Raw genomic sequence first — 25,879 nt, 5'->3', positions numbered from 1 at the left:
TCTCCTGCCTCAACTGTAGTAAAGCCGATTTGGAGCCCGCCGATAACATCAGGGAGGTGGCAGTTCTCAGCGGGAAACGGCTCTGCTGATACGCAGATATTCTGAGAGCATGTGCACGCTGACATTCTGAGGATTATTTCCAAAACTCCGGCAACTTGAACTTTGATGGACAATTAATATACGCTTTCACTTTCAGATGCAAATTTCCAAATTTCCCCATTTTTGTTGCATGTTTGGATTTCTCTGGAGGCAGCATAATGTCTTCCCTCAAATGAACCCAGGCGGAGCCTCATTTAGTATGGGTTAAACTGAATAAAATGTGTTAAATAAAGACTGCTGTGCAAGGGCTTTGCATATGTGGACAACATCGTGTCTCAAGTCATTTCAGAGAGATTAACATTTGTGAAAATCCTTGTCACATGCTGTGTTAGGTTCATGCATAATGAATTGCATTTGCTTCCTGGGCCCTGTTGGAAAGGGTGTCATGACAATTTCCCGTCCCTGAATATGTCAACACTTACATTTCCATTATTAACCTGCTGCTCTCATCACAACTAATGGTTTTCCCATATTAATTATTTACATCCTGATTACTAATGCCAATAATTCTCTTCTCAATCTTCTTTTCTGGCTTCCTACTGCACGATCAAACCAAAGCCCAGGCCAGGCTTCCAGTACTTTAGCAGCAGTTCTTAACTATGGGAATATTAATAATCTATTAGCCAGTATTTGTTGTAGTTGCCAATGTGAAAGTCAAAGTTTGAACAGTAGTTTGTCCCTTGTGACGAGAAACAAAATACTTGAAAGGACAGACTTTTCAATTTTATTTGAGCTATACCTGTATAGTATTTACCCTCCATTTAGCTAAACTGCTTGACATGTTCTTTTTGCCTTAATTTGTTTACATTTTGGCAAATTGGCACCATTAAAGTACACATAGAGACACCTAGAGACACCTAGATCACTGGAATACTCTGATACTGAAGAAAACTTTAAAAAACGTGACGATTCTCAGGCACGTGCTGGAGTTTTTAACGCATGGAAAATAATTACATCCTCAGAAAGTGTACGTCACACTGAATTTAAGGATTTGAATATCATGTCTGCATGTTTAGATTTCAGTTATGACTCTGAAACGGGAGGACTAATGTTGACACAAATTGCGTCTCAGCGTCTCTCATCCCCTCAACCGGCCCGTGCCCCCCTGCAGAGGTGCGTCTCACAGTTTGAAAACCTCTGATCTCGAAAGATGTGGACATACGAACAAACGTGAGCATTAATATGCTACTACAACAGCCTCCACTCCTCTGGGAAAGCTTCCCACAATTTTTTTTTCAGAGAGAATCCCTGCAGCCCCAAAAGCAACAGTGAGGTCGGCCAGTGGTGTCGGGTGATGAGGCCTGGCTCTGAATCAGTGTTCATCCCAAATGTGTTGGATGATGCCGGGCGCTCTATGTGGGCCTGTCCAGTTTTCTCACACCAAACTGTAAAAACTATTTCTTTGTGCATGTGGACATTGTCATGTTGAAACAAAAAAAAATAAACTGAAAATCCCTTTTTAACTATGTGGCATAAATATCACTGTATGCTGTAAAGTATTACGATTTCTGAGGGGTTTAGAGCCCGAGCCATGAAAAGTAGCTCCAGACCAATGACTAAGATGTATGTAGGTTTGTCCCAATGTTGTTCAGGTAAACCACCATGTCCTTGAGTGGGAAAGGGTTACAAAAACAACAAAGCACATATTCTTGTAAAAGATCTCTTGCGAGTTTTGGCCAGCACCTTTTTCCTGGCCACCCATTTCTATTTAAGTATATGTAATTACAAACTCGGTGTGCTCCTAATAAGCACGGAGAGCCAAGTGGCACAATGACAAAAGCGAACTTGGCTAATCCCCACACACACTGTTCTGATTTCTCTCCCCCAGCCTGCTTTCTTCCAGGTTCGACGAGCCTTTCCTATAGCGTGCAAAATCTTAAAGTGATTTACACTCCCCGCCATAACATCCCACCTTATCAACAATGCTAACATGGCAACCTGTGCAATCTCTTCGTTTTGAAATTACAAGTGTGGTTAGAATGACTTCTAGACATGCTGGAGCTTTTTTCTTTTTTTGCTGACTCTCGCCGCACACAAACTGAAAAATGTGCACAGGATGCAGGAGTGAAAATGCTGTGAATGGACAATCATGGCTGTGGTGTGCTGCACAATGCAAATTAATTCACCAGTCAGTGAAATCCAGACCGATGCAGACAGTAGGAGAGCGCAAGATACATTTCCAGTAGCTGGGAGGATGAGCTCACTTTATGTTTGCTCTTTTAAGGCCAAAATGTTAAAGTCACAGTGTTGCCCTGGAAGTCCTTGAGTGATCTACTGAGAGGGCAGGAGAAGACAAGGAAGACTATTCTTACCTTAATCATTCAATTTTATAGGTTTTCTCAGGCAGTCCTGCAGATTTTTTTTTGTTGTTTTTTTTGTCAACACCATTATAGAGGTCTGGTTATTTCATTTACCAAACTGACAGTCACAGCTGAGACCATCTCACTGTGTAATAACAAAAAACCTTTCTTGCCGTTTCTCTGCTTACAATAGATTCACTTTTGCTTCTAATGGTGTTGGTTCGATAAGAATGTCTGCTGCAGCAGCGAGCCTGATTAATAAAAGGTATTATTCAAAACACATCGCCGGAACATCAACCGCAGGGACGGAGTCGGGGAAATGAAAATGGGTGGGAGGGTAAGGTAAATGGCAAACAGAGGGGAGACGGAGAGGTGAAATACGGCATGTTGTTGTACCTGGCTTCAGGAAGGAGGTTGAGGAGCAGGAGGAAGATCCACAAGCCCAAGTCCAGTGGTTTAGGCTTCCAAAGTGCAGCAGCCATATCCGTTTAAAGAGAGGAGTCCTGTAGAAAAGACAGAGGAGGCAGAGAGAGACGATGTCATACAGTATTCACTGACAAACATTGACTTGTCACGAGATATGACGTAAAAATGTGTATAACTTAACAGGTACATGAAGAAGTGATGAACATCAAATGATTGACAAATTCATACTTTATTTCTAATCATTATTTAAGCCTCAATTATGGAGCGCCACCCTACTTAACCTGCCTGCTCTTATCTGTGTTTTATTTTTACCAGCTCTGACAGTGTCTCACTGGTATTGTTTTCAGCTTGTGCGTGTGTGTATGTGTGTGTGTGTGTGTGTGTGTGTGTATTTGTGTCTGTGTGTCATCACGGCAAAATATGGTCCTGGAGAGATACCTACTGTAGCGGGAACGACTGTTTGCAAGGTGGTTACACTTCTGTCTGTGGACATATTTCATGACCGTGATTGGGTCATAACAATAGACTGTATATAAGAGGTGGATGTAGTCCGCGTCAAGTTAGCCATTGGTATCTGGACCGCCATTTTGAAACCTCGAGTTTTGCATTTTTCATTGGATTTTTGGCCGTCGCCATCTTGTTTTTCTGCAACCAGCAAACGGAGGTAACCCTATTTGGACTGCGAAGGAATGACGTAGGGATGCCGTATCCGGCTCTGGTAGAGGAACTGTCAATCACGAGGTAGCCACACCCTAAAACATACTCTGCTTTATGGTCCATTTGACTCTAAATGGACCATAATTTACTAAATAAACATCCCGCTGTATTGAGGAAGACTTGAAAATAGCGATTGAGACCATAAACTCATGTTTACAATGTTTACTGAGAAGTAGGGTCATTTTCTTATTGACTTTCATACACCTAGCCTACAAATCATTGTAGTGAAAGGATAGATTGCTTGTTTGAGTTTAAAATGTTACTACTAAGATATGTACTGCACTCACATATTCTTCAGTCCATAAATGTCAGTGAGCAGTGGACATTTTTCATAACTTGTGTGGTGATATTTGCTGTTTGTTGTCTGGCTGTGTGGAGGAAACCATCTCCTCTCAGTCTCTGCTGATTATTTGAGATAAACAGCCAACAGCTATCTCATATTAGGCAAGACATCCGCTCTAATTCATATTTAGTTTTATTATTTGGCTCCTCGGTGGGATGAAAATGTATTATGATACTCAAGCCCGTCAGCAGCCACGGAGCCGGTTCCTGCTTCATTCAATCAGCTCAAGATGCAATCCATTTTATTGTGTTTGCCACACAGTTGGCAATTGGTAATTTCCATTTTTAATGTAACTTAAAGATATTAAATGTTTCACTTTGTGGTAGATCATCTTTTGTTCTTCATGATTTCATTCTTTATGCTTTTCTTCCTTTAGTCTTTTGGTAAAATTTGTTATGTATTCAATTATTTTGAGGTATTTTTCTAGGTCTAGGGAAGGGTTTTAAAACATTAACAATAAGCCTTTCTTTAAAAGTAAAGCATAAGGTACAGGCCCCCCTCCCCACACTAATCATTTTGGCACAGTCCCTAACTTATCCTTACCTATAGCTTCAACTCTTACCATCACAGATGCTCCCAAGATTCTGAGCAGCACACTCGACCCAATTTGACCCAAAAAAACTTCCAGGATTATACGTCACATTAAAACACAATATACCGCAGCACACAGTCTCCTTCTTCCTTATGTCTCCACTCAATGGCCGTTGCATAGCGACTGGATTCTAACACTGTAATCATTGGTAATTATGACACGGCGGTTTCAGTATGGACGTTTACAGAAAGATGAAATGACCTCTCATGACAAGTACATGAGTGCAGCCTGAAATCACCAGGGAGATGAGGGGAGGAAAAGGAAGCTAAATGTCTGCAACGGCCGCTGGAGTGCGCACACACACACAAACACACACACACACACACACACACACACACACACACAAACACACACACACACACGTGTAAAGCAGCTGCGTCTTACTTGAAAGGCTTTCATTGTGCTTTTGTGAGAATCAGCCCCCCTTTCATTGACGCCGTATGGAGAGGGGAGATCAAACGGCTTCCTCTGGGGTAGCGGTGTTCTGGGTGCCACTGTGAGGCACTGATCATTACAGGAGGAGTAAACAATTGAAGACACGCTTCAGGTTAGCGTTCAAACTAAAAAAAAATGCTGTGACCGTCCTTCTACACTATGTTTGTGATCCCTCCGAGTGAAACCTCTTTTTTTTTTAAAGAGCTGTGTTGATATCGATTGTGGCTGAGCATCAAGTGAAAGATCCACATCTAATAAGTCTTCGCTCAGGCAGTGATGCTTGTGAGAAAATACTTCGACTTACCAGCCAATTGTTTTCAAACGTGTATTTGGGTATGTGTGGTTAGAGCTGCTGATTTCTCTGCAGTTTGTAACCCCACAATATTTTGAGAGGAGCCAGTTATAAGAACTTTGTTTCTGTAAAATGAAGTGATACTTTCATGTCACTGCTTTTGGTATTTAGCATCTTCACAAGTCTTACCTTCGTATTGTTTTTTAAATTGTGCATGAAACATCTTGCCGGTTTCAATCCATGCCCTTACTGGGGATTTGACAGTAACCAATATACATTGACACACTGCTTCATAAATCCAATGGCCATGAGGCGTTATTGATGTAAAGATATTTACAGTCATCGTTATCAACCTGCGTGTGAGTGTCCTCGTTGCCATAAATATAGCAGCCATCCATCTATTTTCCCCCCTTTTGGCTGAGAAATACTAAAGTGGGTTACTTCTGTAACATGGGACAGAGATCATGATGGTCCCAGTGAGAAAAATGAGCAAACATTGTGAAGTAAGCCATGTAATCTTAGCTATAACCTGAATATGAGAGTATCCAGGTTTTTAAAATTTTTCTTTTACATGCTTTCACCATAAACTGAGTTTCTTGAGTGGCCGCTTTTTTGCAAATTGCAAATGTTGCCAATTAAACAGAGTACAGTTTATGCAGATTACCTTATATTTCCTAATTTCAGCCCTCATCTCCCTTTCAACAGATGACAAGCTCAAGGGCAGGCCAAGTCCCAGACTGTGTCGAATTAAACCACTCTCGTGTTGCTCGACAAACGCTGGTAAACAACAGACAGCTGACTTCCTAGATTTGTTTCCCCCTTGTGTGAATATCATAGTAGGCATCGGTGTTATCAACCTCCTTTCTTCCCCTCTTTCCTTTCTCTCTCTGTACATTTTGCAAAAGCGGAGTTTCGTGTTTAAACCAATTCTGGATCCATTAAACATTTTATGTTCCTCCATGAAAACTACTGGATGCCCTCAGGCGTCAGAGGTGTCATTTCCTCGTCTTAATGTCCGTCTGAAAATTACATCGCTAATTTCCTGACCTATCGCCACCTATTCAAGCCACTTCCACTCACGCGAAGTGTCGTCTTTGCTCATCTCGTCTTCATGTGTCCTGGATGAATAGATCTTTTGAATGTACTCGTTCTCTCCTCCCAATGTTCAGTCACAACACAGTGTTTCAACACCGATGGTCTTTATAGTTTGTAATTGAATGGTCGGGTGAGTTCTCATTAAAGAGATGCAGCACAGAGACTAGCGGACTCTAATAATGTGCTCAGTAAACAAGAAAAGTAAAGTTTCAAAGGACTAAAGAAATAAAAGCCAAGAGTTAAATTATTCTCATTAGTCACTCCATAAACTCTATCGCCCGATCTTCTATAGGATCTGTTCTGTTCTGTTTGTTCAGTACATGTTTCCTTAACACGAGCAGCAATTAGAGCAGCAGTATCATCATCCAGAAAGCTTACTAGGCAGCACTCTTACAAGTGTCAACAAATTCTTTCCATTAAAAAAAAAAAAGACAAACGGGCATTAAAAGACGGGCGTGCCGGCCGTCGTCCACAATGCTGCACCCGATATACAAATACCTGTCATGCAAATGAGGGGCTCAGTGCATCAGCGGTCCCCTGAGCTCGGATTGTGCTTGAAACATGAAGGAAAAGGGAAAAAAGACACGGTGCTTTTGTTGGCAAATTAAAAATAGCTTGCCTAAGGTGACAGTAAAGAAACTCTCCATTTCCACACTCTTCCAACATTTGTTTTCAATTCTGTCAGTTGTTTTTTTTCTTCTTTTTTTTAATGCAGTGAGTAATGTAATCACGTTTGACAGAATTAAAAAGGCTCTGAATGTTTTTGATGCAAATTAGCTGAATAATCTGACTGGATGACTATGCCGTGAGGTTTGTTCAATAATACAGATAATAAGTGGTAAAATAATAAGTGGCAGGGCCTAGTTTGCTTTTTGAAAGATGTCAGTTGGGGACAATTTAGTTGAGTTATTTTCATGGTTTGGCAGTCAGTTGACATCTAAAGGGAACTGAAATGTCGTATTGTAGAGTTAATTGTATGCTTTCAATGCAGGTAAATCCCCAGTGGTGCAGCTACTGCACAGGGAGTCAAAGAGCAGCTAAAGACCTCATCAGCCAATAAGCACTGACTGCAGTAATTGTTGAATTTAGGACACAGCTCTATAGTCACGTAATCCAAGTGGCTGTTGACTAAAAATAGCCCTAAATCCTGTCACATTTGGTTTGATGTGACAGTCTAGCGCCGAGAATCGAGCAGTGATCTTTGTGGTCTGAAATTCAACAACATATTTAAAAAATACATTTTTTAACTGCACCCACTGTGGTGGAAAACACTTCTATTCAGTATGACAGTCTGTCAGTCATTTCTGCACTTACTTAGGCTACTACAACTTTTTCAGTCAATACCGATAATTACCTGCTTCTCATGGCAGATACTGACAAGATAACTGATAATAGCCTATCAGACGTTCTGCTGGTAACCCAGGGTAGGCAGTTTTCAGGAAAAGGCAAAATGCACGTACGTAACCCGTACGAGTAGTCGTTCATTTTAAACATTGTTCTTCATACAGTAACCTGTACGAGTACTAGTTGTTCATTTCAAACACCGTCCCGATTGTGACCGTCATCAAGTCGCCTGGTCCAACTTCACAGCCGCGCTCTGTACACTCGCGCTCATGTTACCGTAGCGTAGCTCGTTTATAATCCCTTTACTTCTGCCGATTGCATTCGCGCTTCAAAAATCAAAGTGGTGTTCATTTGTGAAGATTATCTTGCTGAAGAAAACATGTCTGTATCATAAACTTTCTTTGCTACAGAGCAAATTTTCTGCAATAATCCCCAAAAAACAATGGAAACATCCCATTGGCTTTTTACCACTTAACAGTGTTAGATAACATATCATCCTCAACTCGGTTCAAATGGCCACATTTAAAACATGGAGTGTGGTGTCGATGGTAAGAGAGGGACACGGGTGGACCTAATGAGCGAGGACAATTTTTATCTCTCTTTTTTGGGATTGTGGGCATGAGCGTTATTATGATCATTAGGCCTCATCGTTGCCAAATGATCAATGTCAATGCTGCAGGGCAAAACTGTCTCGACCAGGGCGCGTTACTCTTATGTTACACCAGTGATAATTTGTCAAGATTTAGGTTTGTTCCTCCCAGACTTGTAATGAGAGTACAGTGGGTGCATTATGAGCACAGCACCGTATGGCAATTCGCCTCTCTTGTTGTTTTTAGGGCAGGAGAAAGATAAATTTCATGCTGTCATTTTCATCTTGCTGAGCCAAGGTTTGGCTGACTAATGTTCAGTGTAAGTATACTGTTGGCAGGCGCTGAAATGCACGATAAACCTGTAGCATAAAACAGCCCAAGTGGCCCTGGTGGTCCAGTTTAATCAAAGCCAAACATATTTTATCCTCTTCTGAATTTAAGGAGAAGTGACTTGATATACGTTTTTATTAACGCTAAACTTGGCAGGAATCTAAAGAAAAAAGTCTCGCTGTCTTTGCCAAGCCTTCTTGGAAAAAGCTTACTCTCCCTTTGACTGCATGGGTGGAATACTCTACGACATTCTAAAACACACTGTTGTCCTTCATTAGCATAAATGAATGAATAGAAATATATACCAGATGGAACTTTTTTTTTTTGAACAGAAATAGATTTGGACTTGCCATGCCGTGTGCGTAAAATTTACCCGAAAGTAGAGAGGGAATAACAGAAATCTAGTTTCCATAATTAGGCCAGAGTGCTTAAAAGCAAAACGCTGTCACAGCCCTTAAACATTTGTAATTTGACATTCAGAAGGAGCTCAGACCTTTTTCCAAAAGTAACATAAAAACTGCTAGCACAAGAATGTGGCGGTGATAATACACTGCGCATGTGACAGTGAATCTGACTTGATACTTGACAACGTTTTTCAGGGGCTTAAGATCCCTTCTAGGCTGTGAAAGAGACGGGCGGAGAAATGAAACTTCCTGTAAGCACTTTCGGGTACAGTAGTGTTTAAACCCACTGACATGCCACCTCTGCTTCCATAAAATCATGATGGCTTGCTGCTCTGGGAAATGGCCTCATATAACACTGCTCCCTGGCCCGCATGATGTGTTTCAACCCAATTTTCCTTCCCTTTTCACATGTAAAAGTGAGGTTGGGTTGTTAGGTGGATCTAACAGTACCCTCTGTGTCCCAATGAAGCTGATGTGACTAACACCTTGGTTCAATATTACTATAAGCCATCTACAGGTCCCACCTGTCAAGTCGCTAATGGCTCAGACCTATAATGCTTACCCAGTTGAGCATGTTTGCACACACGGAGCCCAGCTGTGTAATTCTCTGTACATACTGCTGAATCTACAATATTTGATATCCATTAATCAAATCTGTTAAGTATACAATCTAGAAATGAGTGTTCCCAGACACTGGTACCAACTGAGCTCAATGAATAGTATTAACTCAATAACCCTGATGATTAAAAAGACAAACACATTTCATAAAGGAACCTGCCCTTACTCTGAATATTTATCCATTAATAATTGACAGGTCACAATCAGTTATTCTTAAATGGACTCCAGTTGGAAAAGCAATACTTCTGATATGTTACTGAAATCACACATGATTATAAAGGAACTGTAATGGTGGCATCTGTCCCTGCAGTAACATGCATTACACTGTTGGGAGGAAGAGATCTGATCAGATAAACACAATGATCATGTAAATCAGTGTGACTTTAACAATTAGAGACACGGAACACCAAACTAATGGTGATCTGCTTTCTGGTCATTACAGCCATGAAGTAAAAAAAATAAACAAAAACTACTGGAAAGCAGCCGCTAAACCGTGGACAGGGCGCCTGCATTGTGGGTGAAATATGTCACAGTTCATCAAGATTCCTAGTGAAGAGCAATACCTTCCCGAGCACTCACCACCTGTGCACATGTATTACCTCCAGCCTTGTTACGCTGTCTGCAGCTCTATGCCAGCGCAATTCAGATGGCAGGCCTTCACTGTTGGTACTTTTACATTCTGTTAATCCTCTTAATGACTACGTTGTTACTGGTTTGTGTTTTAAATTTCAGAAAGTAGCATTTCACGTGTAGTAATGGAGAATAAATAGGACGTGTGTGCACTCTTTTGGGCTGTAGTTGAAAGTGCAAATGCCATATGTGGGATTGGGGGAAAGAAAAATCACGATTAGAGGAAACACTGTGTCTGGCTCGAGTATTCTCAGCTAATGCTGTTTCAACATCATCATTAAATAAACCGAAAAAAAGGAACAATAACATCATTAGCAGTGGTTCTACTGCTAAGATACATTGCAGGCTTTAGGGCTTCAGAGCAAGAAAAAGAAAGCCACTTGTTGGCTCAAGACAAGAGAACGAGATGACAAAATAATAAAAAAAATGTAACTACAACACAATTAATGTTGCTTGCCCAGTGGATAGTGGAAAAGCAGAATCATTTCCTCTGGGTTTAAAATTCAAGTGTAATACACATAAAAATACTGCTGTTGTCATTTAGTATCCCTCAGAAAAAGAGAAATATAATAAGTGTTCAAATCTGTGACTCATTGGCTATAATATTAACATGTTACTTTATGAACATGATCATTACAATAATTTGTCTGGACATCATCACACCTATTTTCTTCCATAATTATCTTATGTTCAATATAGTTGGGATGATAAATATTGTCAAATGTACCCATTATTAATTTCATGAAAACTAACCCACACATTTCAGATGATGACACTAGAGGAAGCATCTACAATGAACAGACGCAAGCTATCGACAGCAATGCTTTTATTCTGAAAAGCAATTTTCAATTTTCATCAGAGAAATTAAATTCTAAGAAAATGGATGTCAAACAGAGCGTTTGTGAAGGGCTTAACCAGACAAGATTCCTTCAAAGCTGATAGCATTACATGGCCAGCAGAGCGGGGGCCCCACGCGGAGGGGAAATTAATATCTCAGTCCAGACTGTGACAAGTTCTGCAACCCCTCAATGGATTATGATTACAGCTGGAACAAAGTCTTTGCCCATTAGGACGGGTAGCTGAAGTGACTTACAATGACAAGAAGTGGGCACCAGAAGGAAGGGACTGAGAAGTGAGATGTACAAATCTACAACTTCCGCCATATGTTGTGATCTGAAAATTGGCCCGATGGGTAGTGGGGTCAACTCGAGGTATTAGTACTAGTTTTGTTGAATAATCGCCTCTTTCACATTTAAAAACATTTGTTTCCTTTGTGTTTTGTATTGTCATATTCTTATACTTGCAATTGGCATGTACTGTGTGTATACCATGTGTCCATATTGATTAGTGTTATTGGTACTCCCCTCTGCAGGCTGGGAACATCATTGTAAGTGGATGTTATGTAATGAGGAGGCTACATCAGTGATAGAAGGTATCGATGTATTGCAGTAGGCCCATAAAGTTTACACGATATTCAATAAAAGCCACTGCTCGTTGGGAGATTTGCATGAATAAATAAGCAACTGTTTGAAAAACCATTTCACATATGATGCGTCCTTTTTTATTTCCTCTTCCTCATTCCTTGCAACTTTTCAAACTAATCCACTCACGAAAATGAAGAAACCAGTTTGTATGACACATCTGTCACTGTTACTATTTCTGAACGCAAAGGAAACTGAAAAAGCAGAAAGATGGATGTTAGAACAGGGCTGTTGTGAGAGTGCACTTCATATGACAGTGACTCAACAATTGGCAACGAAGGCTGAACACGGTGAGACTTTTTCTCCTGCCGCCCGCATTGACACGCATGTTTAGCCTGTCGGATCACAGTGGCGTTGACACAGCTCCGTTGTGTGCAGGGAATGATATTGCAGGTCAGCACTGTAACCTACCGCTGTGAGGCTGCTGTGGGAATACAGATGAGTGTGGGATGGTAGCGTACAATACAGCATGCAATACCGTGTCAGTGGAGGGAGAACAAAGGGAATTGGCTGTGGACTATATGGTGCTCTGGATGCACAGAAAAAGGGGGGAGACCAGGTGTAGGAGATAATGCGGTACTTGAACCAGCAGATGTAAATGGACCTTAAACTGGACCTTGTGCAAAACCGCATTATCCCTCCAGGTTTTGTCAGCACCACGGCACAGTGGTGTTTAAGTTATCACCTGAGAAATCTTATTTGAAATGACGATGCCCCACCACTAATTGGCCCTGGGGGGGGGGGCCTGCATTATTCATGGGAACAGCATGTTCCACTTGTTTGCATGGCAGTAATTGTTTTATGATTAACCCCCTGAATGCTTACTTAGTTCATTTTCAAATCCATTTTTATCCATCTCACTGGTGTCTGATTCTTGGCACATGCAGTTTTTTGAGGTGCTTGGTGGGGGGGGGGGGTTGCTTTAGGCCAAGTGGGTCTGCTGGCCCCATATACGGCTCCTTTACTATAGGAGTTAACCCTTGACTCATACCACTCAGGAGCAAATCTATTTTAAATAAGTGATGACCAATAAAAAATAGCTTTAAATAGGCAGTGAGAACTCTCATCGACCTGCAGTCTTATTACAATCACAAATGCAGGATTTCATAGCATTCCCAACACCTGGAGCGATGAGCTTTCTAAAATGGGGGATTATGGAAAAACTTTCCCCAAAAAGAATTTCACTATAAAAATTACATTTTAAGTGAAATTCCATCTTTAGAACTTGAAATATTAAAAGGAATATGCTAACAAGTTCAATCGAAATGATCACAATAAATCATTTCAAAACTAATGACATTGTGTGCTCAAACTAATTATGTGAAAAGTCATTAAATGAGAGAAAACATATCCATCACTTGGACGACCAGACAAACAGTTGTCCGCTACGCGAGACGCTGAGTCACCGCTCCATCAAATTTGTCTCCCAAAGGAACGCTGGCTTCAAGCCAGGAAGCAATAAATTATGAATCGTTATTGCACAGGTTACATTCTTGTTCGTTTTTTATGTTAAGTATCCAATAAAGTACATTGCTAACGAGACATTTCAAGATGAGCCCAGAAGCAACAGCGTCTCGGCTATTTAAACTTTCACACTGTCTAGTTTCGTTAATGAGCTGAACCCTCCATGTCACATTGGGGTTTTCGGGCGCTATGCAAAATACCTTTTCCAAACTACTTTTTTCCCAACTGCTCCTCTGAACCACTCTAAAATCAGCTTCCTATACTAATGAGTCGTTAATTTAATGTACTGCATAGGCTCGAGCTTCAGAGGTCTCAGATCGTTATCCTTTACATAGCCAACAGGTGGGCCTCACTAATTGGTGAACGACTAAAAAGCACCCTGATTGGTCCAAAAATGAAAAAAAAGCAGTACATAACAATAAAATTCACAAGGTCATTACCCCCGAAACCAACTTGGGATATATTGTGCCACACTGATAATTAAGTACATCACCAGCCTTTTTAATTTTTTTGTCCATTAAACTAGTCCACCCTGACTTAAAGCACAGCTTTCTAGATCGTAAACTAAGTCTGAAAAATGTAAAAAATAAAAAGTAAAAAACACCAATGACATCTCAATGCAATCCATTCAAAATACTGGCAGATAGTCCACTAAAGTCATCAGAGAAACAGGGTAAGACATGATGACAGGCCACAGGGCAAACATCCGTCTTAACTTCATCTTTTTCAGTCTTGTGGTTTCACAAAGATTTAAGACGCACCAGAGTAAGATCACGAGATGGGCTGCTCTTCGATCGATGTGACTTCCATGCCATCGCCATCAATCAAATGCCCCATATATCACTTTGTATCACTACTGTGACAAAATGGTCCGTGCATGAACATGGCAGGTGTTGCCCGGACCTTCACTCCTCTTGACTTTTCTGCTTATCGCTGGAATATGGGTTTGATGGACTGGCAGCATTCACAGTACCCGGACAATGAATCCTAATGACTTTGGTGATACCCTAACGTTTACTGTATGAGGTTGACTTTTGTGATTTTGCGTGAAATTGACAACTATTGGATGGGTTGCCATGGAATGAAAATCCCTTGACTTTTCCCCTAGAGCCATCCACAGCATTTGTGTCTTCAGCATGGCTGTAGGCACTTAGTGTTGGTGTAAAGTGTTTTGCAGGAGATTGCCATCCGTGAGCGTCTTGCTAAGACAAGAGGTTATTGATAACTTAAAGGGGTCTCTAAATGTGTCAAAACAGTATCATGAAATTGAAACGGAGACCACTGGAGCCATGATCCATCAAGCAATGACATTGTCCCAAAAGAGTCCATAAAATATTCTAGAAACCCTGGAACTTCATGCAAAGCAACACTTTACATCCTGCTTATTTTTTCGTGAGAGTCAAGTGGGCCTTTAACATCACTGAATCCATCCAACTTTAGGGTGCGTCTGTGAAGCGGCTTGATCGGTAGCTATCGATCACACTAACGGGTAAAGTATTCACGGGCAGGTTGGCGATTCGGTGTAAGTAGAAGCTATTGTCATTGCTAACATGAAGGACAGCTCTGTAGCCCAACTGTAATTGGAATGCAATGTTTCACTCTCTGGTAATGGCCATACGAAGAGAATGAGAGTTCAGCACACGCACTAGACCGGCCCAACAGAATAATTTAAGCCATAAATCAAACGTCTACGCCGTGGTTCACCTTGAAGCTCCGTTGGCTCATCTTTGCCACTTTAGACGGAACTTGTTGTGTTGAATTCTGAGTCTTGTTTTCTCATCAAATCCAAACAAGGATAATACTGTAAGACTTCTATTATGTTCACTACTACTTTAAGATAAATGAAGCGGCTTTCAAAAGCAACAAGCTTATTGTATTTCTGGAAATACTTTTAGTCTGATCTGCTGCTATAGTAAAACCCGTTTTCATGTTTCTAACCTTACAAGTGAAAAGGACAGTATTCTATGGGACTTATCAGTATTTCACTTTCTCTGCAGCACAATTATTGACTGATATCATGTATTAAATAAATAGGAAATAAAGCGAAAAGGTGGATTTTCACCTTGCCAGTTTCTTATATAACACTTGGATGTTTCATAGGTCTGCAGTATTTCATATTGAAGAAGTATGCAATCTGTTGTAAACTTGGAATGAAAAGATTTGCCCTGAAATACAGAGAATCAGCATAATCTGATCCAGTTTAAGACTTTGAACGGGTTGTTCAGTGTCATGTGTGTGTTATTAGAAATGTCCATGTATTGAACAAATACCGCCCTTCGACTGAATTTTAAATAGGCAATTCATAATTTAACTTATCGTCATTCAGCCAGATATGAAGGCGTGTATGCCACAGGCAAGAGCTGGCCACCCATTTCCCCCTGTATGACACAGAGGGATATTACTGATGGTGTTCTTCCCTGAAATACATTAGGCTTGCAAGAAATATTTCATCTTATCTCAAGAGCAGATACTGTGCCTCAAAAAAAAAAAAAAAAAAGACCTTACGCTGCAAATGTGAATCCCACAAATCAAGGCATGCGCACACATCACATTTTATTACCTTCTTATTACACCACGCAGATGGGTAGAAGACATATTTAAATTGGATCCATGAATGTTGGTATATAATTAAATTCATAGCTTTTTCCGATATCCTCCAACGTTGTAAGTTACCTCTCGCCCGGTCGAGATGATGATCAGCTTTCCCTCCTGTGCGAATGAGGTGAGTGGGACTCTGAACGGGGCTGTGATCAGCTTTTTGGTCCCGCTGCCTCTGTGGACGAGATGTTTACCGGGGCTTTTGTGTGGCCAGTAGGATCCCACTTAGTGTGAATGATGGCAGCTGTGAGGGTGCCTCTGGCAAGTGCGACTCCAACTATGGCTGCTTGGTCTCATGTAGCGTACAGCACCAGCTGCTCAGGCTGTGCAGCACTCCAGCGAGTATGACTGATTGAGGCTGAGGTAAGCACGTCTCTGGCGAGTGCAACTCCGGCTGCAACTGTGGCAGATCTCGCGGCAAACGCCACGTGCGGTGCAGCTGGCTACTTGGACTGCGGCTGCATTAGCCCGACTGTGGCAAGTGTGACTTGAGTATCTGTGACGGGCACGACTCTGGGTGCTCTGTGTGGGCTGCTGCTGCTGCTGCTGCTCAGCCTGACGGACTGTGGTGAGAGTGGTTCTGGTGATCAAAGCAGCTTTGACTTGCTGGTGCAGCGAGTTATCACTCCGGTGGAGTTGGCTGGTTGGGCAGAGGCCGAGATGAACACAACTACAAGTGCGACTGACTGCAGCCGGGTGAGCGAGACTCAGTTAAGCACCTTTCACTCTGTTTTCCAGCAGCAATGAAGGGTGAGGCTGATAAGCTCCAGTTCTACTGCAATCTGGAAACACACTCACCAGTGTGTGTTACTGTTCCAAGTAGCGACACACAAGCTTTGGAGCCATTTTGTATGTTGTTGTATGACTAATCATTATGAACTTCACATTGTGAATTATGCCAAGTAATTTATTGTTTATTCTAAAGATTATATTTAAATTCCCAATTGATATAACAATTAGTTTACTTCCAAAAAATAAACCCCTTTTCTGATTATTTCAATATTTTATTCAATCATCTCGTAAACACAAACAACAAGATAATAGAATCTTCTTGTCAGATGCCTGATCAGAAAATGACTCGTCATCACATTTAAAAGGACTGCTGTGACAAATGGATTACATCATACGTTTCACTGAACCAAAAACATCTGTATTTCTGCTTTAGTATTTGAGTTGAAACTTTAAATGATCATGTAATGGATGCATTTCATCACTGGAGTAGTTTTCCGTTATTATGATCAAATCTATTTCTGCAACAGTGTGGGGCAAGGGAAATAATTAAGATTGTTGTAATGTTAGTGGAAGCCGCTTTCTCACTCCTACGTGGCCGTTAAAGCAAAAAAAAGAAAGAATATAACAGCAGAATAACAATGTCAGACGACGCGTGGTGCAAAGTTACGTTACCATAACAGCTGCAGTACAGAAATGACAAAGTGCTCCGGGAAGCATCCGCTTTCGGAGGTGTTCGTGCATAACAGTTGTACCGCTGTGATAAGCCACTTCCAGTTTGCAGACTTTACACAGCACCACGATGTCGGGTTGCTGTCAGAAATCCTTTCAAACTTAAGTGGAGCGTGGACGAGGCTTTTATGCTGCAGCTTGTTCTCGGGGCGAACGCATGCTTTCTCGCACTTCATGCAAATTAAAGTGTTTTTGTAATAGATTATGTCTACTACAAGCCCTAGTACTATAGTACATTTAGTATAGCGTGTTGGTAACTTGAAGCTAAGAAACCTTTTTCCTATCACATAATGGTTAGTACTTGTCCTAGTAGTACTTGTTACTACTAGTTTCTGTCACATTGTAGGACAAAAAGAAGTAATTCCTATGCATCTTCCTGCTTCATTGGGGGCGAACAGATACACACAAGGAACATGGTGCATCAGTACTGGGGAGGAGTTGTGGAATTAATGTTAAAATAGACACTTAACTTATATTACCCCCCCCGATTATTTTACACATAAAACCAGTACATAAATCATCACCGAGTGCGCCCGGTGTTTGTTTTTCTTTCTTGTGCCTCTGAAAGGCGAGGCAGCTTTCATTTATTTTGGTGCCACTTATATACAGCAAACTATTAAGATCATAGTCTGGTCTCAAAATAAACGGCAGCCGATACTCCCAACAAAGCGGCGAGTACTTTCAATTCCCGAGGCACTTCTCACAGTAACACATTCGCGTCTTTGAACTCATCGGAGAGAATGATAAGAACATTATATTCAAAATTCTGCGGTTCAAAAGCAAAGAACAACATGGAGTGCTCCCGGGATCCACATGGAAATATGATGGTAGTATAAGACATATAAGTATTTCTAAAAAAAACACCTGAAATTCCCTGAGGCATGGCAATATGTAGCAATATATCAGAGTATTTAATTATTAATAACAAGGTATTGTGAAGAAGCGGGTGTCTTGGTGCTTTTGTGCGTTTTCGGTGTCCTTCATGGCCTATCCGCCGGTATCATTGTTGCAACAGAAGCTCACTGCAGCGTCTACTGTTAATGTCAAGCCTCGGTGCTTTCATCTCTCCAAACTCGTTATTATACTCGTCACCAATAGATAGAAAACTCGAGAGTCTGATGAGGCTGGTACAGAGACAATTGATTAATCAATTACTCGATCAAGTGAAAATAATTGATTGCCATTTTCGAAGATTCATTGTTTTTGTCGTTTTGTTTCTTACTGGACATTATCAGCATGGACTCCGGTGTTGAATTGATGTGTCGCTTTTATTTACTTTATTTCCATGCACTGTTCTTCGAGGTCAGTAAGACTCCAACAACAGATTCCTTGGAGTTTGTATTCACTAAGGCCGTCCTTCTTTTTTTCCTCTCCTTCCTCAACCATAATTGAAAACTTGCAAAGGTACTTCTTATAAACTCAGACCGTTACCCAACACAAAGCACTAAACACAAAGCTCTGGGTCGTTCCAGTTTAGTGTTTGTGCACCTGTTCGGTAGTTCTCAAGTCCGCTGCATTGAAAATAGGATCGATCGCATGAAGTCTGCCAAAACAGGGAGATGCAATATTAAGACAGGAAATAACTACACATTGGTATTCACTCTTATATGGTAATCAGGCTTTATCTCTGGCTTGGTACTGAATTTTTATAAGGATATTACAAGGTTACCGGATCTGAATAAACAAACCACCCTTGTCATTCAAATACTCTCGGCACCCTGAGAAACAGGAATGCAAACAACGCAAGTACAGGACATTAATAATTCATTTGAAATTTTGAAGGCGCAACGAGCAATCTGAATTTAGGAATCCAGAATGTATAAACAGACACATATTGTGCATTTAAAGCTTTGATATACAGCTAGCAATAGGTAGCGAGGGACATCGACTGAACAGAAAGAGCCAGGCATCGCTCAAAGGCCTCTAATGATTCACTAGATGACTTAGTATGGACAGTAAAGATGTGGCCACCAGCTGGAAAGTGATTGACCAGCAGAATATTGTAAACATTCAGGGGGTATCTCCCCCCATTTACAGCAGCTATAATCCGAGCCATTTGAGATACTAGAATGTTTAAAGATCTGGTTCCAAAGAAAATAAATCATCCTGTAGAGCAGACATCCTGTTTTGTATCTCATTGTTCTCATATCAAATCCATAACATAATAAATGTTGAGGATTTCACTCCTCGCACCTGAAACGAGGCCAAAATTTGCTACAATTTGAAGTTCTACACCAAACATAGGTAGAGTAGGAACACATGTTTAGCGGACACATCTGCAACATTTGAATCGATCAATCATGTCAAATGTTTGTTGCAGCCCTAAACGAAACTAAAATTTGCAATCATGAATCTCGTCTCACAATATCCTCTCGATATGATTCCGCGGAAACAAAAGTCATCGTATTATTGCGTTACTCTCTGCCCCTCCGATCCCATGCACCAGTAGCAGGACTGGAAAAGGCCGTGCTGTCCAGTAACCTGCGACAGCTTTTTTACAGCAGGACATCCTGTCCTCACAGAGAACTGTGTTCACATTCCTGGCATCAAGCCAAACTCATTCAAGGTGGGTGTCAGAGTCTGACAAAGTTGTCCGTTCGCCTGTTTGTGATGTTCATGGATATGCATCGAGGCAAAGCCGAGGTCTGACTGCCAGTGACATTAGGATGCCATTCCAGACAAATGTTATCCTTTCTGCCTTTCGTCTGCCTGTTATTTGTGGCTTTGGTGTCCTTTGTTTTTTTTACATTTGTGCACATTAAACTACTAAAGATGTAGTTGCACATTCTGCTTAATAGAAAGATTAACTTGCACTCAGATATGCGGACAAACTGACACCGCACTGACGGCAGTGGCGTTTATTAATTTATTTTTATTTGAGAAGATGAGAAAGTCTTTGCACGGCCCCTACTTTTTTAGATTAACTAAGGATTGAATCAGTGTCTTATGCAGGTACCGTAAGTGTCTTAGAAGCTGCAGTTCATGTAGATAGTGAACATTTTCAGGCAGGATAAAAAGCTGATAACAGCTCTTCTGCTAGACTGGTTCCAACCAGGTTAACCTTTAGATGTATGAATGATATTTTGTTGAGGTATATTGTGTCTACAATTCACTTTCATGGTCTGTCAAATGTAATAAAGTAGCCCCGTCTCTTGATGAAAGTGCTTGCGGGGTCAGGATATTTGAGAAAAACAATGTTTTATTACTACATCTCCCTTAGCCGCAAACAGTTCGTGGTTGATATTTTAAAAAATACGGTCCTTAAATTAAACCTTATTATTTATTTATTTTTTATTTTTATGAGGTTTGTAAATAATTCTGTAGCTTTCAGTAGTGTTTATGTTTTTAAATTCAAACATTTAAGTTTTAGTCAAAGTATGTATGCTTTAGCGTCAAAATGCTATTTTCCCCAAAACCTTCTGAGAACATTCCTTCATTAAAGAAGCAGACAAAAGTTCCGGCACGGAAGCGGACAAATGTACTGCTGTGAGAACGCCAAGTTAGCTCAGATCCAAAAGTCACACAATAACACAAGTAAACTAACCGACTGATGCAGCGGTATCTCAGCAGGTCCCTTGTCTTGTGAGGTCAAATGTTGACTGTTTTTGTCAATGAGGTCTGCTGGTTTTGAAGACGGCGATATAACGGCTTAGATTCCCTTTTAGGAAGGGCTGTCTGACAGCAACTTAAAGCGGTTAAAATATTCTAAACATGATGTTCTCTTAGATTGATTGATTTAGAAAATATGTTATATATAATAAACTATCTCACTGCGTTTCAATTTTTTAAAAACCCAGAAAAGAGAGCAGATGGACCCGCCCTTTGATAGCATTCATAATGACTCCAACACCACAATGCCTTCTTGATCCATCTTAACCATGCCACTGCTACAAAGTGTTCGAAAAACCTGCAGCGAGGCTTTTAACTCAAGCGAAGAGACAGAACCACTTCTCCCCTGTTTTTAGCATCTTGTCACTTTGTCATTTTTTTTTAGAACTGCTAATGTGCTTTGGTCTTTGAAAGACTTGCCAGCAACTTGTCTCTGAACTTAAGGTCCCCCATGACAGAAAATCCTCAAGCAGGATCCTGCTTTGTCAAGGTTGTGTACTAAAGGTGACCATGCTTTTGCTGTCAGGGCTCCTTAGCTTACGAACGAGCTTCCAGCAAAGTGGAGATGCAATTAAGGCCTTTTTATCATCTTTGATGTTTACTCTTCTTGCGTCCCTGCAGCCTTTTCTGATCTCGGTATTTTGCATTAGCTATCCCCATGACTCCTTCTGTTTATTGAGGCATTTTTGGTTAGTCAGTCATTATAACCTTGACTAACAGATTTCCTGTGGCGAATGCAGAAAATCTGATCGTCATTGTTCTTGACAGGAACCATTTATGGTACAATTTAAACTGTAAAATCCCCTTGTGCATTAAAAAGATACATTTCAGCAGCCGTCATCACACCTACACGGTGTTGCACGGCAATGCAATAGTGATGCAAAATAATCTCTGTGAAGGAAATTTCTCCATGCCATACCTGGTGCAATAAAGAGTAGGCTGAGACAGCATGAGGGTGGCCAAACGCTACGCACATTAAAAAAAAACCCACAATCATCTGGCAGCCATAAAGAAAAAGAATAATAATACTATGGTCTCGGTAGTGAGCTAACTTATAACGAAGGGAGCTGTTGATTTCAGTGCAGAAATGTGCTTTGAGTTGCATTGAGTTACATAAGAACATTGTCCTCTGATGTCATACCAGGGTACATTTAACTCGCTATCCAACGTGATGAAGAGTTCTAAACAAGGCTTAAACTACCAACCTCCCTCTGCACAGGCACTCACTTTACTGTTCACTAAAGCTATCAACTAACAATGATTTTTTATTTATATGCTGATTTATTTTGTTTGTTTGTTTGCTCTATAAAATGTCAAAAATGACAGAAAAATCTGTGTCATCTCCTAAAGGCCAAGATGACAAATTCAAACAGTCCAAAACTCAGATACGTCATTTATTTTCAAAGAAAAGACTCACAAATGAGTAAAGTGAGATGCAAGTACCAGGGAGTGTTGTTATTTTTGCCAGAAAAAAAATTACTGAAATGGTCATTGTTCGAGCTCTGCAGCCTCCCATTCTATTTGACATCACAAGCTCTTCGAATGAGGCCCATGTGTTATCTCCTCTCTTGTTATTTTGCGCTGTGATGGAAGCAGACTCACACTCAGTCAGGAATATGTCCAAAATTGCGATTGAAATTGAATCAAGATTCATTGCACCCTGACAAAGTGGGCTCACGCGCCAGATTCACTGGTTTTTCTTCATTACATATTGTGCAGCGTGCACCAGGCCCGTCGCAGGACAACCACAAAGAAACGTGTTTCGTCGTTCCCGTCTCACTGGTCGGTTTGTAGCTCGACAACCCTGCACAGCTTCCCAAGCCGTAAAAATGATCGGTGTTAAAGTTGGTGTCACCCCCGGGACACTTGGGACACACTCAATTTAATCGGGGTCGATTAAAAGAAAAAACCAAAAGACAATTAAAGCTCCTCTCCCCTCTTAGCATCACAGAAAGCCCTGGGGACCGTCGGTTTCCAATAATCCCCCTCTCCATATCTCAAGCCAAAAACACTGGGTAACCGAGGCAACAGCTGTGCGCATCATCATTTTCTCTCTCTCCAACGTGTGTGACAAAAGTGGTGCCGGAAGCATCGCAGTTTTATTTGCAATCGAGGCACCTGTGACTGAGATGGTCAGATATGAAGGAAAACAAGGACAAAAAACTAAATGTTGGAGGGGTTGGAGTACAGGAGGTCATTCAACCGTGGAAAGGTTTAATTGTCTGTACGTGTGTGTGTGTACCTGAAGCCTCAAAAGAACACCAGAAGTGCGCCACCACTCCCTCTGCACACATCACACCTGACTGCAATGTGTGCATTGCAGCTTGATTCACAATATACGCAACCACTGTCTTTAAACCTCAAGCTCGACTGTATTTCTCAACTCATCTGGATCAGGAACAGAATCTGACCGCTTATTGTGTTTCACTTGAAAAGCTTAAAAAAAAAAACCCTCTCAGTTCTCGGCCAACTTCAATCAAAGTCCAATATTTAACGCTTAACTTCCTTTTCTTGTGCCAAGTGATCAAATGAATGCACCACTTGAGCAATTATTCACTAAACAAACAATGTTTCAAGAGGTTTCTCAGTTTTAGATCAAGCAATAAACCACAAGAGGCATTGATTTACAGTGATTTGACAACAGCTGTGGGGCGTTGTTAGGCTCCATTTCAGGACTTGGATGTGTATAGTACAATGTCAGACATTTTAGGAGTTTTTCAGTGTCTGCAGACATCATGTCGATACAGCCGGTCCTGATATGAAGCTTTAAGCTCCGGGAAGATTATGATATTTGAGAGATTTTGGCTGTCAACCTTCATAAGGCCAGAGTAAACCGTGAAAGATGTATGCAGTTAAAGGGGAACGACGCCTAAATTAAGAATTCCAATATGTTTTTTTTCCATGGCCTTGGGAAGTGCAATCAATATTTGTGAACATGAGCTACTGTACTCTCTCTCTCAAAGCCAGAAACCAGAGAAGTAACTCTCAAACGTATGATGTCAGTTTGTCAGTCGTGAATCAGAAAATGTACTACTGGGTGTCATTTATAACGTATTTCCCAATTTATTTTATTTTTATACTTTATGACATCACAATTTTGAGTTTTATCACTCTAGTTTTGGGATTTGGGAGAGTTCATGTGTACTAATATTTTTGGACTGTGTTAGACCATAGGAATAACGTATCTATTATAAACATAGCTGTGTAGTTCCCTTTTATGGATAGCAGGTGAAAATAAGCAAGAGCAAGGTGGCATTATGTCTGTTACAACCGCCACTTACATATGGATTTGACTTCTTCAAAACAAATCTATGAAATCAATATCAGGGAGTTATACTTCAACAACAACTACAGTACGAACAAACATGCGGATTTCATAGTGTCTCCGATCTCGAAAAATGTAAATCAAACGCCTCTTCTGATCTGTGATTTCTTGCTTTTTTGAGTGTGAGAAACAAAAGTTAACATCTGCGGTGACAATGCTATTGTTAGATGCTGAATGCTCATGATAGAGTGCTAAACTACGCAAAATGTTATAATATCTGCCCCCACAGATGCTTCTGACAAACATTCTGCAGCTAAATACTTTCACATAACGAATCTAATATGGATGATAATCTAACAAAGAACAGTTTCAACTGTGCAACCGCGGCAGCTCCAACAGCCTTTCATCAAACAACCAGTCGATGATTTGCTCTGCACATAATGTCCTTGTTGAAAATCTTTTATGCCATTTTGGCAAGCGGTTCCCGTCCCTATATCACTTTGGAATGTGTGTTCACGTGAGATCGCTCTAGTCAGGAGTCCTCCGTCTCTGCCAGAAACACAGTAACACGAGTAATTTGTTTGTGGAGCTTTTTTTTTTACCTAACAAATTAAAGCTAGAGGAATCTGTGAAGGATTGAGATCAGTGACAATCACAGAAATGATCATAAATCAGCGGGCTTCTGGAGGAAACATTATTCCAGTGTGAAAAGCCTCCGTGATTAATCTCACCGCACATAAATGTGGAAATGATGGGAGCTCACCAAGCCAGAGAATGAGTGAGGTAAGTAAAACTCCTGCAAGCAGGGAACATGTTGGGGAATTAAGACGAATGCAAAAGCACTCCACAGCCTTAAAATATTCAATGTGTTCCCTTCATCCTACAAAAGATGTTTCGGTTGTGCTGAATAAGGGCGTCTCTGTCTGTATTAGCCCCAGCGTGGCCTTCTCATTGTCCCGCCTTGTTCCGCTTCTCTACGTCTTTTTCACGCTGTAAATTTCCTCCTGGAAGCTCCTCGGTCGTGACTGACATGGCCGCGGTCGAGGCTTCAACATACTTGGGAGAGCTCCCGCGATTACTTCCTGTCAGCTGTGATCATTATCATCGCTTGACAGTATAGCTTGATGCCACGGTCTCCTGTCCAATTGAGCTGTGTGGTGGATCTCCGTGCAAACGGCAGTGGAGGGGAACCATGTTATTTAGCTTGCTAAGTCATTTACAAACATGTTGTAGACATTAACATTCATTTATGGGTAGAATATTTGCCTCCTGCTAACAAAAGAGAGGAAAAAAAGAAAAAAACAACACTCTGGGAGACATTACCCTTGTTTATTTTGTGATCACTGAAGATACTTTCCCTTTTACCGCATCGTGCCTCACTGTGCCTCCAGAAACGATGTAGAAATGCTAATCCTCGCAACAATCTGCCTCCATCTCCGCTACCCGTTTTGTTTGACTGCACCCTCATGCAGAATCCAAATAATGGCAATTACAAACAGATCCTCCAATCACGCCGCCTCGGACGTCTATAGCAGGGTTCGCAACAGTCGAGCCGCGGAAGCACAACATATCCGCTCTGCATCTCTCAGAAAAAAGGTTAAAAAAAAATCTGCTCTCCCTGACACATTCCATGCTGGACAATACATCTGAGTTTGCTTCCCTTCCACCACGCAGCCATTTGCTGTGAAAGGGGTGTATGTGTGTGTGGGGGGGGGGGCGTGCAGTATTTCAGGGTTTTTTGAGTTTTGTTTAACCTGGTTTCGGAGAGATGCAGAGAGGATATGGT

The 25,879-nt window shown here is 41.1% G+C and overlaps 1 protein-coding gene across 2 annotated transcripts in view; it reads right to left on the bottom strand.

Moving 5' to 3' along the window:
- Nucleotides 1-25,879, bottom strand: part of gabra3 (gamma-aminobutyric acid type A receptor subunit alpha3) — a 78,547-nt gene that overhangs the window by 49,774 nt on the left and 2,894 nt on the right. For both annotated transcript variants that reach the window (XM_031856899.1, XM_031856900.1), the window contains exon 2: nucleotides 2,796-2,902. In XM_031856899.1, coding sequence (XP_031712759.1) covers nucleotides 2,796-2,881 — 86 coding nt within the window. In that variant the 5' untranslated portion in view covers nucleotides 2,882-2,902. The remainder of the gene's footprint in view (nucleotides 1-2,795; nucleotides 2,903-25,879) is intronic.

The sequence above is a fragment of the Anarrhichthys ocellatus genome, unplaced genomic scaffold (assembly GCF_004355925.1).
Source record: "Anarrhichthys ocellatus isolate YVR2014 unplaced genomic scaffold, GSC_Weel_1.0 scaffold18, whole genome shotgun sequence".
NCBI classification, from domain to species: domain Eukaryota; kingdom Metazoa; phylum Chordata; class Actinopteri; order Perciformes; family Anarhichadidae; genus Anarrhichthys; species Anarrhichthys ocellatus.
The sequence above is the reverse complement of the archived record's forward strand: the minus strand, read 5'-3'. Positions and strand labels throughout refer to the sequence as shown.